The sequence below is a fragment of the Sciurus carolinensis genome, chromosome 7, assembly GCF_902686445.1.
Source record: "Sciurus carolinensis chromosome 7, mSciCar1.2, whole genome shotgun sequence".
NCBI lineage: Eukaryota > Metazoa > Chordata > Mammalia > Rodentia > Sciuridae > Sciurus > Sciurus carolinensis.
This window is the reverse complement of record NC_062219.1, coordinates 108,747,916-108,764,620: the sequence shown is the minus strand read 5'-3', so window position 1 is coordinate 108,764,620 and position 16,705 is coordinate 108,747,916. Positions and strand designations below refer to the sequence as shown.

Genomic DNA, 16,705 nt, shown 5'->3' with positions numbered 1-16,705 from the left:
CATATATTTTCTTGGCCATTTTTGTGTTGACATTACATGTTTTGCAGGAGACTTTGGAGAATGAGGTTTAGTGTTTTTCAGAATTTGTTTTGTTCACACATGATTGCTTTGATTGCTTTCTAAGGGAAGACACTTTTTTTTTTTTTTTTTTTAAATTGAATCTTCTGGAACCATTTCCAAAGTCCAGAAAGTAAGTGAAGTTAGTAGAAAACAAATACTTCAATGGTAAAATGTATTTTATGTATTGACTGTTAGATAAAAGGATAGAGGAAGGATGAAGCACACTGGAAGTCTTTTCTACGCTAGCACTCAGTAAAATTATTGTTGAAGGTGGTGGCCAGAGAGTTTAGGGATACTAAGTGACCACAAACTGGTGAACAGTGCAGGTTGGTGAGAGTGTATATGTATGTGTCTAGTGGTGTAGAGAATGGTAATGGGGAGGAGGGGTTCTGAAAGAGGAGGTGATGGAGCTCAATACAAACCTTGCCTTATTTATTATTTTGCTTAGAGTCTTAAAGTTACTTGGTGCACGATAGCATCTTAGTTTGCGCTATATATTTGGAAGGCTGCAAATCTGTTTTTCTTACTCAGTGTTGATTATATTATTAATTTGCTCCCCCCTTTTGTGTCTTTTATCCTCAGAAGGATTATTATGTCTAATATTCATGGATGTGATTATCTCAGAGAATATTGAGGGGTCCTAGAATGGTTCTAGATCTTGAGCAAAGAATTAATATATTTACATGGTTAATTTTTATTAACGATAACACAGATGTTTAAGCTTTTATAGCTAGTGAACAGAATAGAACCACGATTTGTACCCATGTTATCTGTCTCTGGAAACTACTTTGTCCTGTTAGTTCAAAGTAGATTTACTTTTCTAGAGGAACAATTTGAACACCAAGCCATGTGCTTGGTCTCCTGTACTGCAAAGTACCAATATCTGTTAGAGGTTTGACTTTATTATTTAAAATAAAAAAAATTTTTTTTCTTCTTTTTTTGCTATACTGGGGATTGAACTCAGGAGTGCTTGGGTACTTTATCACTCAGCTACAATCCCAGCCCCCTTTAAAAAAATTCTTTATTTTGAGACAAAGTCTTACAGTATTGCCCAGGCTGGTTTTGAACTTGAAATCCTCCTGCCTTAGCCTCCTGAGTAGCTGGGATTATAGGCATCTGTCATTTTTTAAAATGTAGGTCATTTACGAGACATATAGTAGAATCTAAAATGAGCACTTTTTGGCATGTTGAGGTTCTAACTACCAGTCTCTATGTAGATTTTATATTTTTATTAGTTTGGAAAATAGTACAGTCTGAAAACCTTAAAGTTATCATATGTTGATATATTACATGTTTTTTTGTTTTGTCTTGCTGCTTTGTTTTGTTTTTCTGATACTGGGGGTTGAACATGGGGCCTCACATGTTAGGTGAACACTTTGAACTACCCTTCAGCCCTTTTTATTTTTTTGTGAGACAGGATCTCTCTTTAAGTTGCCCAGGCTGGTTTTGTACTTGAGATCAATTAATAGGTGTGTGCCATTGTGCCCAGTTGTTTTATGTTAGTAACAAATCAAGAGTACTTTTTCTTACGCACATTACTAATCAGAAAGAATCAGTGTACCTTGTGAAATATTGTGTGTATCTTCCATGATTTGTACTTAGTCATTTTTCACAATTTTTTTCTAAAGTAAAAGAACTCTTTTTCTGATTAGGAAAGTTATATGCATTTTTTTAAGCCTCAGACAGTTCTGAGCAGTATAAAGTCAAAATCATTGGAAATCCTACAAGCTAGATATTGGAGAAGTATGTGAAACTATACTATATCCATTGGAGAAATGTTCCTATTTTTGCTGCTGACAGGTTGTTGGTATTCTGTGCTTACTTCCCATGGAAAAGGGTATGCAAAGAACTATACTAAATTTATATAATCTGAGAGACCAGAGTGTATACATGAACATGTACAAATTTTTTTCTCATCTTTATTCCCTAAGCAATAAAGTACAACCATTTACGTGGCACTTATATTCTTTTAGGTACTATAAATAGTATAGTGCTGATTTAAAGGAAGATGTGTGTAGGTTATAGCCAAATAACATTATTCTATGTAAGGGACTTGAGCATCTGTAGATTTTCATGTGTGTGCGTTTGCATGCAAGTGTGTTTGTGTGTTGGTTGTAGAACTGATCCTCCGTAGATATCAAGGGGTGATTGTAGCATTAGTTTATTTTTTTAAAGTAGTTCCCTATTAATGGCTCTTAAAGCTTTTAGTTTATTATAAACTATGCTCTCAAACAACATCCATATTCATCTTAAGGTACTAGGCAATTTATTTCCATAGGACCAATCCCTGGAAATAGATTTGTTATTCTGTACACATTAGTTTTTGATAAATTTTGACTTTACTCAGGTTAGTTTTTAATTTTGCAAGGTAAATCTCATTATTTTTATTCTCAATCTTCATTTGTTTATTTCCATTTTTTTAAATTGTTGAGTTTGCTCATTAAAAATAATTTATTTTATGAAGAATTTCTTGAAATAATAAACCTGTTGATACTTTTTATTATGTTGTAATTTTTTCAACTTCTTTACTTTTTTTATCTTTTGCTATGCAAACGATTCATTCATCATTATGGCACTTAATGATGGAGGCACATTCTAAGAAATTTGTCTTTCAATTATTTTGTTGTGAGAATATCATAAAAGTTTACTTATGTACCTTGATAGAATAGCTTATTACATAGGTAGGCTATATGGTGTATATTGTTCCTATGGCCATGACAAACAAAACAACAAGAGTAAATCAAGCATGAGAGAAGATGATACTGTCAAGGGACACTATAAAGATGGGATGCGAGGTGGTTTCTCATGTCACATGACAGGTTTACAACAAGCTTTTTTTGTAAGTAGGAGTACACTAAAATATTGATTAAAAACTAAATGATAAAAGTATGATAAATATAGTATGTTAAATGCATAACCAGTTTACTAATGTAACTATCATCTTTTTTTACATGAAAATATATTTATTAATTTTTGAGATGCAAATTATACAGATGTGTGACAATTTGAATTAATATTGCTGAACAGTTTGCATGATATGGTGAGAGAGCAGGTATTGTTTTGTGGTTTTGATCACAATTAAAATTACAAACAACACATAAAACTAAACAGATTGTAAAATATTTGAAAGGTACCTTTAAAATGCTATGGTCTTTATCCTATAAATAAGAACAAATTAATGAATATATGTATAGAGAGAGCGTGCATATAATCCAGAATTACTATTGTAATTCTGAGGCAGGGAGGTAAAAATTTCAATGCCATCCTCAATAACTTTGTGAGAACCTCTCTACAAATATAAATATAAAGGGGCTGGGGTTGTAGTTCAATATTAGAGTACCCCTAGATTCTATCCCTATTACATTAACATATAAAAAATTTACATTAGTATGTACACATACAGGATAAGAAATCAATCTGGATAAAATTAAAAAATCATTTAAAATGCATACTATTTATAAAAACTAGTAAAAGTCTATAAAATTTTATTGGCAATAGAAACAAGAATCATGCATATCTTAATTTCAACAATATCCTAATTGGTGAAGTAACAGAAATTGTCATATATTCATAAAATATAGACAAAAATAAAACAGTGTTATGTGAAATGAGGAAACCTCTTCTACAACATGAAATACAGTATATAAAACAAAAGAATAAAGGAAAGGAAAATTTAACCAACCATAGATATATTATTTACAAATGCTTTCATATAACTACAGTTTACACCTATCATTACATACCACAAAAGAGCATTATTGTGAATCTTGACTTTCATTTCACAGAAAATTCATAACAAGTAATTATTTATAAAGAACACATGTAAGTGAATTTTAATAAATAAATATATGAATAATATTAAACTGCTTTAGGATATTAATTTATTAAATGGCTTGACCTAGAATTCTCCAAAAATGTGCACATTATCAGCTGGAGACCCACAAATAACAGAAAATCTTTTAGATTATGCTGACCCTCACTAGCAAAGGAGAGTTTGGGTGGTTAATTTAAATGAACTGGGACATCACTGTAGATACACAGAAGATTTTAAAGAATTTTAAAACATGATAAACATAGGGCAGTACATATTCAATGATAACAGTAGAAATAAACCTAAGCTTCTGAAAAATCTTTTCTGCTAGGTAATTTCTCCATCAACATTTTGAAATTTGACTTCTTCCTTGAACTGTGGGCCTCTAAACTGTGTCTTCTTATAGATGTAGGCCACAATATTTTATATCACTGAATTACTCTCAGTATCACTTTTCTAAGTGAAGTATATATAACATACCAAGAAAGGGAGAGATTAAAAACTAAAAGGAATGTCATTAACATTTTATTTATACCAAAAATGCCCTGTTTTTCTTGAAAGTACAAGTCTGAAACACATTCTTATAGAGAAATTTCTAGAAGATATTCATCAAGGAAAGAAAATTAAATAATCATAATTAATTAAAAATTGTGAAGGGAAGTTATACATACCCAGGAAGACCAAGTTTCTGTAATTCTCCAACATCCCATCTCTATATAAGTTGTTGAGCTGGCTGAAGGCATTTCCACTCCTCTTCAGTGAAATCAGTGGCTATATCCCTGAATGTCAACAGTTCTTGCAAGCCAGTTTGGTCATCTTGGATAATCTGGGAAGCACAAGCTTCCATCTTTAGGTGGGGCAAATCCCATCCTGAGATGCCTGCTGGAAACTTGAAGGTCATTGTCATGTGTCTTTCATGCATCAGGCTACTGAAGACTAGGAACATCAGATGAGTAGGAAAGGTTGGGTTATACTAGGAAATTAGCATTCCTTGAGCAATGATCCTTATAACTAGGATGGGATATTTAAATCCACTGTCACCCTCTGGAAACTTTCTGCTTAAAGTTCTCTGCTTTCATTCAGGGTAGTGTCTCTCCAGTTTTTTGAACCATTTCTGGGTGTTAAGAAGCCAGTCCTTCTCCCTAGGGTTCTTCAGCCCCTGCACAGCAAAGCATCCTGGGGCTTCTAAGGAGGAGAGTGAAGCCTAGAACTGAATGGCCGATATGGCGGTCTCAGGAGAAAATCTATCATCATTATTGAGTATTATGTACTGTATATAATTTTATGTGCTATACTTTTATACAGTTGGGAGTGCAGTTGGTTTGCACACATGGGCAATGTGTTGTGACATCACATTAACTATAGTGTCATTGGACTATAGAGATTTTTCAGCTCTGTTATATGGAAACCACAGTCTTGGATCCACCATCATAGATAGTCTGTCCTTGACGGAAATGTTGTTATGCATCATTTGACTTTCTAGTCAGCTGTCAAAATTTTCTGTCATGCTTATGAAGTCATGACATCAGTCTCTTTGCTCCTAAGGTATGAAGAAATAGTCTCCCATGTTTTCTCTTAGTACTATTATGCTATTTTTGTGTAATCCTCTCTTTGAACTAGCTGGAATTTACTTTGGTATAAGAGATCCAGCCTAGTTCTTTCAATGTGTCTAGGTTAGTTGTCCCAATATCATTTAATAAAAAATTTATCTTTTCCCTGCTGATTTCAAGTGGTTCCTTTATATATAGAATTTTGTATGTGGTTGGGTCCATTTTTGAGTCATAGTGTTACACAACTGTCTTACTCGTTTTCGATTTTACAATTTTTCAATAGTGGTTCATTTATTAACTCTTTCAATGCTTACTAGAGACTTTATTCTAGGCACAGGAAACAAACAAAATCTCTTTAATCCTGGAACTCCCATTTAGTGTATGATGTACCTGTTGAATTTTTTTTTTTTTTTTTTGACCATGCTGGGGATTGAACACATGGCCTTGTGTTTGCGAGGCAATCACTCAACTGAGCTGTCTCCCCTGCCCTACCTGTTGAATTTTTAACTACAAAAGGAATCAGAAGTTCGGAGGTATAGTCTCTTAGAGGCAGAAGTAAAGCATGACTCCATTTTTTTTTTTTTTTTTTTGTGTGTGTGTGTGTGTGTGTGTGTGTGTTTTGACTGAAACAGATAATCAAGAAGGAAGGATCACAGGGGATAGAAAGAGCAGGAATTCTTTATGTGCTTATGTGCAGTTATCTGTCTATGAGATTCATTGCCCGTAAACATATGTTCCCTGAATAGTAACAAGATTGAAGCAAAAATTAAGTGTTTTGGTTTAAATTCTTTTTCCTTCTTTTAGATTTGTTTTACCTCCTTTTTGCATTCCTTTCCTTCTTTTTAATAGACTATGTTTTAGAGTAGTTTTAGGTTCACAGAAAAATTCAACAAAGTACAGAGTTCCCAATGTTCCCTAACTCCACACATACATGGGCCTCCCTGGTTATGAATATATGAACATTGGAGCAATACATTTGTTTTTTACAGTAAACCTACACTGAGTCATTATCACTTGAAATCCATAGTGGGGTTCATTCTTCATGTTATATATTATAGTATAATGATATGTATCTACCATTGTAGAATCATACAGAGTAGTTTTTATTGCTCATAAAATCCCTGTACCTACTCCCCTTATTCATTTCTGTGTCTCTCTCCAGTGGCAACATTGACCACTGATGTTTTTCCTGTCTCCATGGTTTTGCCCTTTTCAGAATGTCATATAGTTGGAATTTTACAGTATATGGCCTTTTCAGAATGGCTTCTTTCACATAGTAATATGTGTTTAGGGTTCTTCCAAGTCACCTGGGTAGCTCATTTCTTTATAGCTCTGATTAATGTTCCATTGCTTGTGTATACCACTGTTTGTTTATTTATTCTTTCACTACTCAAGGACATATTATTTCCAAATTTTTGGCAATTATGAACACAGTTGCTATAAACATCCTTAGTTTAGACCTGTGTTTTCAATTTATTTGGATAAATAATGATGAATGCAGTTGCAGTTTGTATAAGTAAGGGTATGTTTAATTGGATTAGAAACTGTCAACTGTCTTCCAAAGCAGCTGTACCATTTTGAGTTCCCAACATTGAATGAAAGTTCCTTTTACTTCATATCCTTCCTGACATTTGATGTTGTCATTGTTTTGGATTTTGGCCATTCTTATAGGTGTGTAATGGCATCTCGTTGTTTCATTTGCACTTCACAGAAGATACATGATATTTAGCATCTTTCCATATGCTCATTTAGTCATTCATGTCTTTTTTTAGTGAGCCATTGGTTTGCATCCTGTGTGCATTTTTTTAATCAGAAATTTGTTTTGAGTTCTTTGTATATTTTGGATAACAGTTCTTTAGCACTTTTTTAAGTGTTTTCTCTCAGACGGTGACTTATCTTTCTCATTTTCTTGATACATTTTTTCTTAGTGAATGGCAACATCATTCAAGCAGTTGCCCAAGTCAGGAACTGGGATATCATCTTTTTGACTCTTTCTCCATAGTTTATATCTGATGAATTGTCAAGATTATTCCTCTTGAATATGTTCTGAATTATGTTAGTCACCTTTTTGTCTGTGACTGAACCTCATAAGAATGATGTGGAGGAGGAAGAGTTTATTTAGGTTCATGGTTTCAGAGGTCTCAGCCCATGGTCAGCTGAGTCAATTTCTCTGGGTCTATGTTGAGGCAGAACATCACAGCAAAAAGCATGGCAGAAGAAAGATTCTCAGCTAATGGCAGTGCAAAGCTGGGGGTGAGGGGAGAGACGGAAAGAGAGCGAATTGGAAGGAAAGGGAGAGAGGAACCAGGGATAAGGTAGAAGCCAAGACCACATCCCCAGTGACCTTTTTCCTCCAGCCATGCCCCACCTGCCTACATTTACCACCCAGTAATCCATTCAAATTATTGATCCATCAAATGGATTAATGCACTGATGAGGTTGTAGCGTTCACCACTGAACATTCCTGCATTGCTTAGTTCAAGTGCTTTTCAGGGGATACTTCATATTCAAACCATAGCACAGCTCTCAAAATGCACAGTTTTCATTTCTGAACATTGCTGTATTGCCTAACACATGAACTCTTAGGGGAACTTGTTAAATCCAAACATGAATCTTTCACATTTCTCTGTCACTGTCATAACTTGGTTCATATTCAGCTGTTAGGTAGTATACTTTTAGAGTTGTCGCTGTGTAACTTGTTCTTTCATGCTTCATGGAGTAATCTTTTTTTTTTCTTTCTTTTTTCCTTTTAAAATTCTGTGGCAGTGTCCCATCATTTTTGTAGTTCAAGCTCCCTACCATGACTCAGAGAGTCTGATATTTATTATGACTTCTGCTAGCTTTAATATTCTTAATTTTTACCACTCTCACCACCTTTCCCTTTCCCTGATTCAGCTAAAATTAGTGTGTTCTCTTTTGCTTTCTGAGTTGCTTGTATACTCTTCTTTCCTGTAAGGACACACTTTCTCCTGCTGTGCACCTTGTTCTCATTTATTCTCTCTCGGTACAGATGTCACTTTCTCTGAACTCATCCTGATTTGTCTTACCATCATTGGTAACATAGGTACCTGTTTGGTACTGCCACAAACATTTCAAATTCTACTGTCCTTGCATGTAAAATAGGGAATGATGTGAGGTGTATATCAGAAACTGATGTAAAGTGTAATTATCACCACTCTTTTTACTGGAGTACCAGCTTAAGCTCCTTTGTTAAAATAATGCATTATTTTCCCTACCTTTTCATCTTTTTATCAAATTTACCCTATGTGGATAATGAAGGCAGTATACATTCTCATTCAGGGTTATATAGTCCCTGGTCTGCCTTTTCTTTTTCTGTTTATGTTTTGGTCCTTAGCACACTGGGTAGTTTTGGTTTGTCTGTTTTTGGTACTAGAGATCAAACCCAGACCTTGTATATGCAAAGCATGTATCTTATAGCACTGAGCTATACTGTCAGCCAGCAGACTTGTGTGTGTGTGTAGTTACTGGGGATTGAACTCATGGCATTGTGCCTGATAGGCAGGTACTCTGCCACTTAGCTACATCCCCAACCTTTTGAAATTTCATCACATCTCATGTCATCCCATCATGTCATGCCATGTCATGTCTTCTGTTGTTTTATGTCATGTTTCATGCCATTTCATATGTCACATGTTGCATCTTGATGAGTTGCTGTGATTCTCCTTCAGTTTCTTGAGCTGGGGTTACAGGCATAAGCTATACCACCTGCACCTCAAGTACTGGTTTTTAATGGTGATTTGATTGTGCTAAAACAAGTATCTTTGTGAAACACATTAAAATTTGAGTTCCCACTATATAAGATTACTTATCCAGAAATATAACATTCGAATAATTTTATGTAGTTGTAAAAACAAATTCTTTGTTACCTATATATGTATAAAATATTTTCTGTTTAATTAAAAAATAACTTTATAGCTACTTTCAACACAGATTATTAATTTTCACATCAAATGTGTGATAGGAATCTGGTTTCATGTCCTGCCCCTTAAATATGGAACATTAACTTTCCAAGCATCAGGTACTTAAGATGACATCTTTCCTCACTTTTTGTATTAATCTTTAAGTTTATCGGTTATGAACTTCCTCTTTTGTTTCATGTATCAGTGTCTGCTTTATGCCTTTACCACACTAATTTATTGTATCACAACTTTCTTTTGTATTTAGGTTAAAAAGAATAATTCTTTCAGGTATTTTGGCTATTATTGGCTTTCTGTTTTCTGTGTTTAACTTTAGAGCCAGTTTACTAAATTTTTACTCCAAATCTTTGATATATTTATTAGAATTGCTTTGTGTAGTTTTATTAGTTGTAGGGGAGAATTGATGTCTTTTAAGATACTGAGTTTTTAGTCAATGAATATGGCATTAGTTCCTTTTTTTTTTTTTTTTCTTTTTTGGTCTTCTTTCATGTCTTCCAGTAAATTTTCATACTGTTTCCCATGATGGTGCACATTATCTCTGTTGTACTTGTGACTTTAAACAGGAGCCATTAAAGTAAACCCCATAGGACAAAAATCTGCATACCACCTGTTTTTGTAAGTCCCATTGTATAAGAATGCTTAGAATTTTATATTTGATTGGAAAAAAAAAATCAAAAGAATATTATATGAAATAAAAAGTATATGAAATTTAAATTCATGTGCATAAATTAAGTTTTACTGGAATATTTCTGTGTTCATTTATTTCAGTATATGACAGGATTTGTAGTACATGTCACAAAATTAATTGTTCCAAGAGATTATGTGACCTACAAATCATAAAACTTTTACTACTTGTGCTTTGTAGAAAAAGATTGCTCATCCCTTAGAGTTATTGTTTGTCTTATTGTTTGTTTGTATATCTCAGGATTTCTTTGTTTTAGGATGAGGGTGAGATGGAATTTCGGCTTCCCTTTCCTTTACAGGCATCACTAGATAAACTCATAATGAGTCATGTTTACAGAAATGAGTTGCATTTTACAGGTATAATCATACCTGAGCAGAGTAAAAACTTGAAAACTATTGACATCTTCACTTATATTGTAGTCACCATAGGTATGTTTTGCTATTTTGCATTTGTGAGTTTAATTTCCTTTTTTATGGATATTCCCTTTTATAGGAAATTAAACGAGACACCGATTCTAAGGATGACAATTTGCCCATCAAACGGGAAAGGCATGGAAATGTAGCAAGTCTTGTACAACGAATAAGCACGTATGGACTTCCAACTGGAGGAATTCAGCCACATCCACAAACCAAAAACATCAAGAAGAGTATGTAAATAATTCCTTTCTTGCTTAATTAGACAAGTAGGAGGGTATTTTATAACCATTGATAAATCCAGAAAAATTAGTTTAACCTTCTGCAGCCAACTAGAGTAACTTCTAATTTATTCTTATGTTATTGGTTATTGGCTTGTGTAGCCAGTCTTCATATTTCATCAGGTGTAGTCAGTAACATTGGTAATCCAGCATAAGTAGCTATAAAGCCATCTATAGGAATTATAAATTAAAATATGATACTTTATTTTTTAAATTAATATTAGTCTCAGATGATTTAACTGTTTACCTTAACTGTATTTTATAATATTTATTTAACAGGATGCTGAAATGACTGCTGATCCTTAGCAGTGCAGATGCAAAAATTTCTATAAGTTCTTTTTCTTTAGTGGTTAGATATCTGAATATAGACATTTAGTTTCCAAAATGATTGGGCCTACAGATTAGCCATGAAGGATTTGGTAAATATACTAGGAGGAACAACTTGACAGGAAGGGAAGAATATCACACTTGAAATTAGATATAGGTTTGAGTCTGTTTTATAATTTCAGAAAGATCATTTGAATTCTCTTTTAATTTTACTCCTTTTGATGAGCAAGTGTTAGAAAATACAGGTAATATTACTTGTCTCAAAAGAGTTCACTGTCTTGGAAAAGACTTATTAAAAATGTTTAAAACATTAAACATGTAACAAAGATGTGTACAACATTTATGGGAACAAATAGTATTAACCTAGAAAAACCTGAAGTTCTATCACAGAGTGGTCAGTGTGTTTAATATACTTACTAAATAAATAAGTATACATATTAAATAAATTTAATAATTTATTAAATGTACTTATTAAATGAATTAAATAAATAAGTATACTTATTAATGAGCATTGAAACACATTTACCTAAGATATGTGAAATTGTGGTCTGTAAGTGCTTTGTGGTCCCATGTAAATGACAATGAGGAAATTGCATTTACCTACATTTCCCAAATGGTAAATGTAAGACTGTTAGTGATTTTTATACAGCCTCTTTAAATCATAATCTGTTACTTTCTATCCTACTATCTGTCAGGTTTGGGGAAACTTCTGCCTTCTTGGTTATTCACCCTTTTATTACTTAAAATGAAAATGCATTTTGGCTAAAAATGAAGCAAATTTCTTAACACTGAGACAGACTAAAGGGTTTTTTGGTCCTTTGTTTCCCAGGAACTATAATGTTCAAACCATATTTAAATACTACCGCTACTGCTTTTAGCTTGACTAACTAGAAATGGACAGTTTTGGTAGTTCTAATGTTCCTAGATTCTCAAACTGGGGGAGACTAGAGGACAAATAGTATTAGAAACAAAACCAAACCTCCAAATCTGTATAAAGGTTGGTAATATAAACACTGCAGTTTGATTGTTTACTTTAAATCTGTGTGCCAAGACAAAGTGGTGTATACTGATTTTGTTGAAACACTTAAAAAAAGGGACATCACTGTATAACTAGTTTGATGTAACTTTGTTTTGTTTTGTTTTGTTTACTTATTTATTTTTGCTGTACTGGGTATTGAACCCAGGAGTGGTTCTACCATTGAACTATATCGTAGGTCCTTTATTTTTAAATTTGAGACAGGATCTCCTAAGTTTCCCAGTCTGAACTTGCTATTCTTCTTGCCTCAGCCTCCCGAGTAGCTAGGATTAACAGGTGTCATGGTGTGGTTTGTTTCAGTAGTTTTAAAAACTGGGATTTATTGGACAAGGAAACCTTTTTTCTCTAGTCCTCAAGGTGTAGGCTTTTTTTAGGTAGTCATGAAGCTTTTGAAACATTTGCTATCACATGTTACTGAGCATTGTAACATCTCTGGTAAAGCAAACAGATATTTTCTAGAGCTAGCTTAAAAGTGTTTTCTATGAAAAAGTTGATGATTATAATTTACATAAGTCAGAAGAAAGCAAATTTACATTTCTTAAAGTCTAAATAGGCACAGGTTGTATTACTTCTGATACCTTTATAAAATCAGCTGCAAAAATAGCGGTAGAGTTTTGTGCTTAGAGAGTAAAAAGTTGACATCTTTTGGCATCACAACTGTAAGTTACACTCATTGTGTCATGTTAGTAGATGTTAATACTTTACATTTGAAAGAAATTGATGTCACATAATATCTACTCGGCATGTGTGAAAGCCATCATTGCTTTCTTTTCTTTTTTTGTGGGAGTACCAGGGATTGAACTCAGGGACCACTGAACCACATCCCCAGCCCTCTATTTAGAGACAGGGTGTCACTGAGTTGCTTAGTGCCTTGCTTCTTTTGAGGCTGGCATTGAACTCAAGATCCTCCTGCCTCAACCTCCTTAGCTGCTGGGATTACAGGCAGTACCCAATTGCTTTCTTTTTTATTAGTAGAAACTCATGCTTCAGAGGAAGTCATTTTCATCTAGTTAATAATTGGTTTGAATGAAAAAGATAAATTGAGATTAGAACTAATAGATCACTTGGATTTGTACTGAAAGGAATGATACTGCTTCTGCATGTGAAAACTAGTTGACAGGATATTAACGTACTCATTACTTAACTCCCGAAAGTGATTTGGAAGAAATAGTATGCTTCCTGATTTTGAATCAATGCTGAATTAGAAATGCTGAATACTATCAATATATAATATATGCATACACAAATTTTTTTTTCTCAGTTGGTTGAAAGTATGATGCAGACTTGATACTTCACCTTTGATCTCATGAATTTTTACTCCTTCTTTTGGGTATTGGAGTTGGAACCCAGGTGTACTTTACCACCAAGCCTACATCCCTAGTCTTTTTTTATTTTTTATTTCAAGACAGGATCTTGCTAAGTTGCTGAGGGTCTCCTTAAATTGCCAAGTCTGATTTTGAACTTGTGATCCTTCTGCTTCTCTCTCTGTGTCTCTGGGATTAAATGTGTGGCACTATCATACCTGGCACGTATTTTTCTTCTGGATGCTGATAATGATAATAAGGATTTTCTAGGATTCTAAGTGTCTAAATTAAGTAATAGATTTCAGCAGTATAGGTAGTATATTTTTGAGCAGCTTGAACTTTTGTCTTATGGTCTAAGTATTATAAAATTTTTATTCCTAAAGAAGAGAGGATTCTTAAGGATTCAGTCATATGGTAAGTGGTTGAATCATTGTGTTTCCTAATATTTGACAGTTTTCTTTGTTTACGGGAGAAGGAAATCGATTAAAAAACTTTGACAAATTAAAAAAGTTTGATAATTAATTTCATTGAATTTAAATGCTGGAATAAAACCTGAAGATAAATCTTTGTTTTAGTCAGCTTTTTTGCTGCTGTTACTAAAAGTATCTGATCAGCACAATTATAGAGGAAGAAAGGTTTATTTGAGGGCTCGTGGTTTCAGAGGTCTTAGTTCATAGAAGGCCAGCTCAATTCCTTGGTGCTACAGTTGAGGCAGAACACCATGGTAGAAGAACATTGCAGAGGAAAGCAGCTCGCATCATCAGGAATCAGAGAGAGAGGAGGAGAGAGAGAGAGAGAGAGAGAGAGAGAGAGAGAGAGAAAGAGACAGACACAGACCGACTCCATTCTCCAGATACAAAATATATACCCCAAAGCCACATCCCAATTCCAGTCTCCTCCAGCCACACCCCTTCAGTTAATCCCATAGGGATTAATTCACTGATTGTAAGACTCTTACAACCCAATCATTTTTCCTCTGAACTCCCCTGCATTGCCTCACATGTGAGCTTTTGGGGGACACCTCACATCTAAACCATAACAATCTTGCAGAGCCAGATAGAACAAAAAAGTGAATCAGGAGTCATTTTGCAATTGTTTCTGAAGTTTTAGCATTCAGTCTCTCAGCTTCAATGTGGGATATGCTTTTTATTTTAGCATTTGATGGAAAGATTAAAAACAGTTATCTTCAGTTAGAAATGATTTCATAATTGAAGAGTTTTGTTTGATCTGTGAATATTTAGATCTGTTTTAGGCCTGAAATACATACCATTCTTGATGCCATCTGTTTGAAAATTAAGGCTTTTTTGTCTTAATAGAGAAAGAATAAGGAAAGTAACTGTACTTCAGTGTGAATTTCACACATTTGGGTTTAAAAAAATTTTTTTTGTTGATGAACCTTTGTTTAACTTATATATATATATTGCTGAGAATCAAACCCAGTGCCTCACATATACTAGGCAAGCGCTCTGAGCTACAACGACAGTCCCACACACATTTTTTTTTTTTTTTTTTTTTCAAAAACTACAAAACTTTAAAAAGTGTTTTCTGAAACTTTTGGACTACAACGTACTGAGTGCCTAAATATCCGTGGGTATATTACAATGAGAAGTAGTGTTGTTCTAGGCAGTTAAATCTGCTAGATAGGATAGGGTAGGTGTGAATCATTATTTAGAACCTAAAGTCTTACAGGGCAAACATCAGGTTACTCTAAAATAGGGATGAAAGTAAGAATTATCTCATGGAATTTTAGAGGTGTGAACATGTTAAGTAATTATTATAAGTTCTTGGTAATTGTTTATAATTACTGTTTTATGCATTAAAGACTTAATAGAATTTTACCTTTGAATTTAACATATGTAATGTACAGTGATCCATTGTATGCTTCATGCTGTGGTGTTAATAGAAATGGTTTAGAAGTGGGGATGTCAGAAGTGAGTATTTTAGTTTTGCCTCATTTTAGCCCTGTGTTGTTTGTTTTATAATTGGTGAAATAATGAAAAGTGGGAGATGTTTGTGAAAGACTTAGAGTAGTGCCGGTACATATTATAAGAACGTGAAATATGTTTCTACCTTTGCTGTGCCTCCTTTATCCTCTTTTTAGTTAATAATTTTACTTACAAAAATACCGATTTAAAAATTCTTTTAATTTCTTTGTAACTGAAAAATTATTTGGATGTTTTTGCGATAAGAAAGTAGTTATTTTAAAAATTTGACTTAAGTTCATTTATATCTCTATTGACAATTTGCTTTTCTATTTGGGTTTTTTTCCCTTTGTGTTTAGCATAGGTTCTGATCCACTGTAAAATTAATAATTGATCAATATATATGGGTAGACATTGTGCAATTTGTAATGTGGAAAATCTCAAAATTCCTTTTAATTATTCTGCCAGTTAAATTAATGGTTGAATTCAGTATGTTGGCAACTCAACTTATGAGTGAACCCACAATGCAAATATGAAATTACGTGAAAAACATTTAAACCACTCACATTTAATAGTAATAATAGGGGCTATGTAGATATTTACTATTCATTGTGACATTTTCCTTTTAAAAGTGAAAATTTCCTTTGCAAATCATTTGGCAAGCTAATTTAAAAACTCATACCTAGTACGAAAGGAAAAATTGATAAGTATTGGTTAAAATATGACTACGTTCAAGGTTAATTGACATGCCTGTTCATGTTAATTGACTCACTCAAAATTCTGTAATTACCTAAGTCCCATTTTAGGAGATATTGAGACATAAGAAAAAGAAGCAAACCATATTTTTAAAAAGATCTAGAATTATCAGAAAAATAGATTTTCTCCTTTTTAGAGCAGCCTTAGCAAAATCAATTTTTCTTTTCAATAATATAGATAATTTTCCCCTTGGCTATGAAATGCTAAATAAAAATGAATCCATTAATCTTGGATGCAGGGCACACACCTGGGAGTCTAAGTTAGGAGAATTACAAGTTCAAGGCCAACTTGGGCAATTTAGCAAGACCTTGTAAGGACTGGGGATGTATGTAGCTCAGTGATAGAGCACTCCTAGGTTCAATCCCTACTCTCTCAAAACAACAACAAAAATCCATTAATGAATACATTTTTGCCTGCTTATTGCAGCAACTTGCAAAACTATTTAGGGATTCTGTGGATAGTGCAAGAGATGGGAAGATTTCCTGAAGTATACATAAAACTATTTTCTTCAAATTATTACTTAATAATTTACCTGAGTGAATGAAAGGTGACTTTTTAAAAATTTTACTAGGAAGTCTAGGTCATTTATGAAATTATTGTCATTGCTTACTTTCTTTGGTTT

General features: G+C 33.5%; 1 protein-coding gene across 2 annotated transcripts in view; it reads left to right on the top strand.

Annotated features, from left to right (window-relative positions):
• Nucleotides 1-16,705, top strand: part of Cd2ap (CD2 associated protein) — a 131,321-nt gene that overhangs the window by 41,582 nt on the left and 73,034 nt on the right. For both annotated transcript variants that reach the window (XM_047557971.1, XM_047557970.1), the window contains exon 3: nt 10,537-10,690. In XM_047557971.1, coding sequence (XP_047413927.1) covers nt 10,537-10,690 — 154 coding nt within the window. The remainder of the gene's footprint in view (nt 1-10,536; nt 10,691-16,705) is intronic.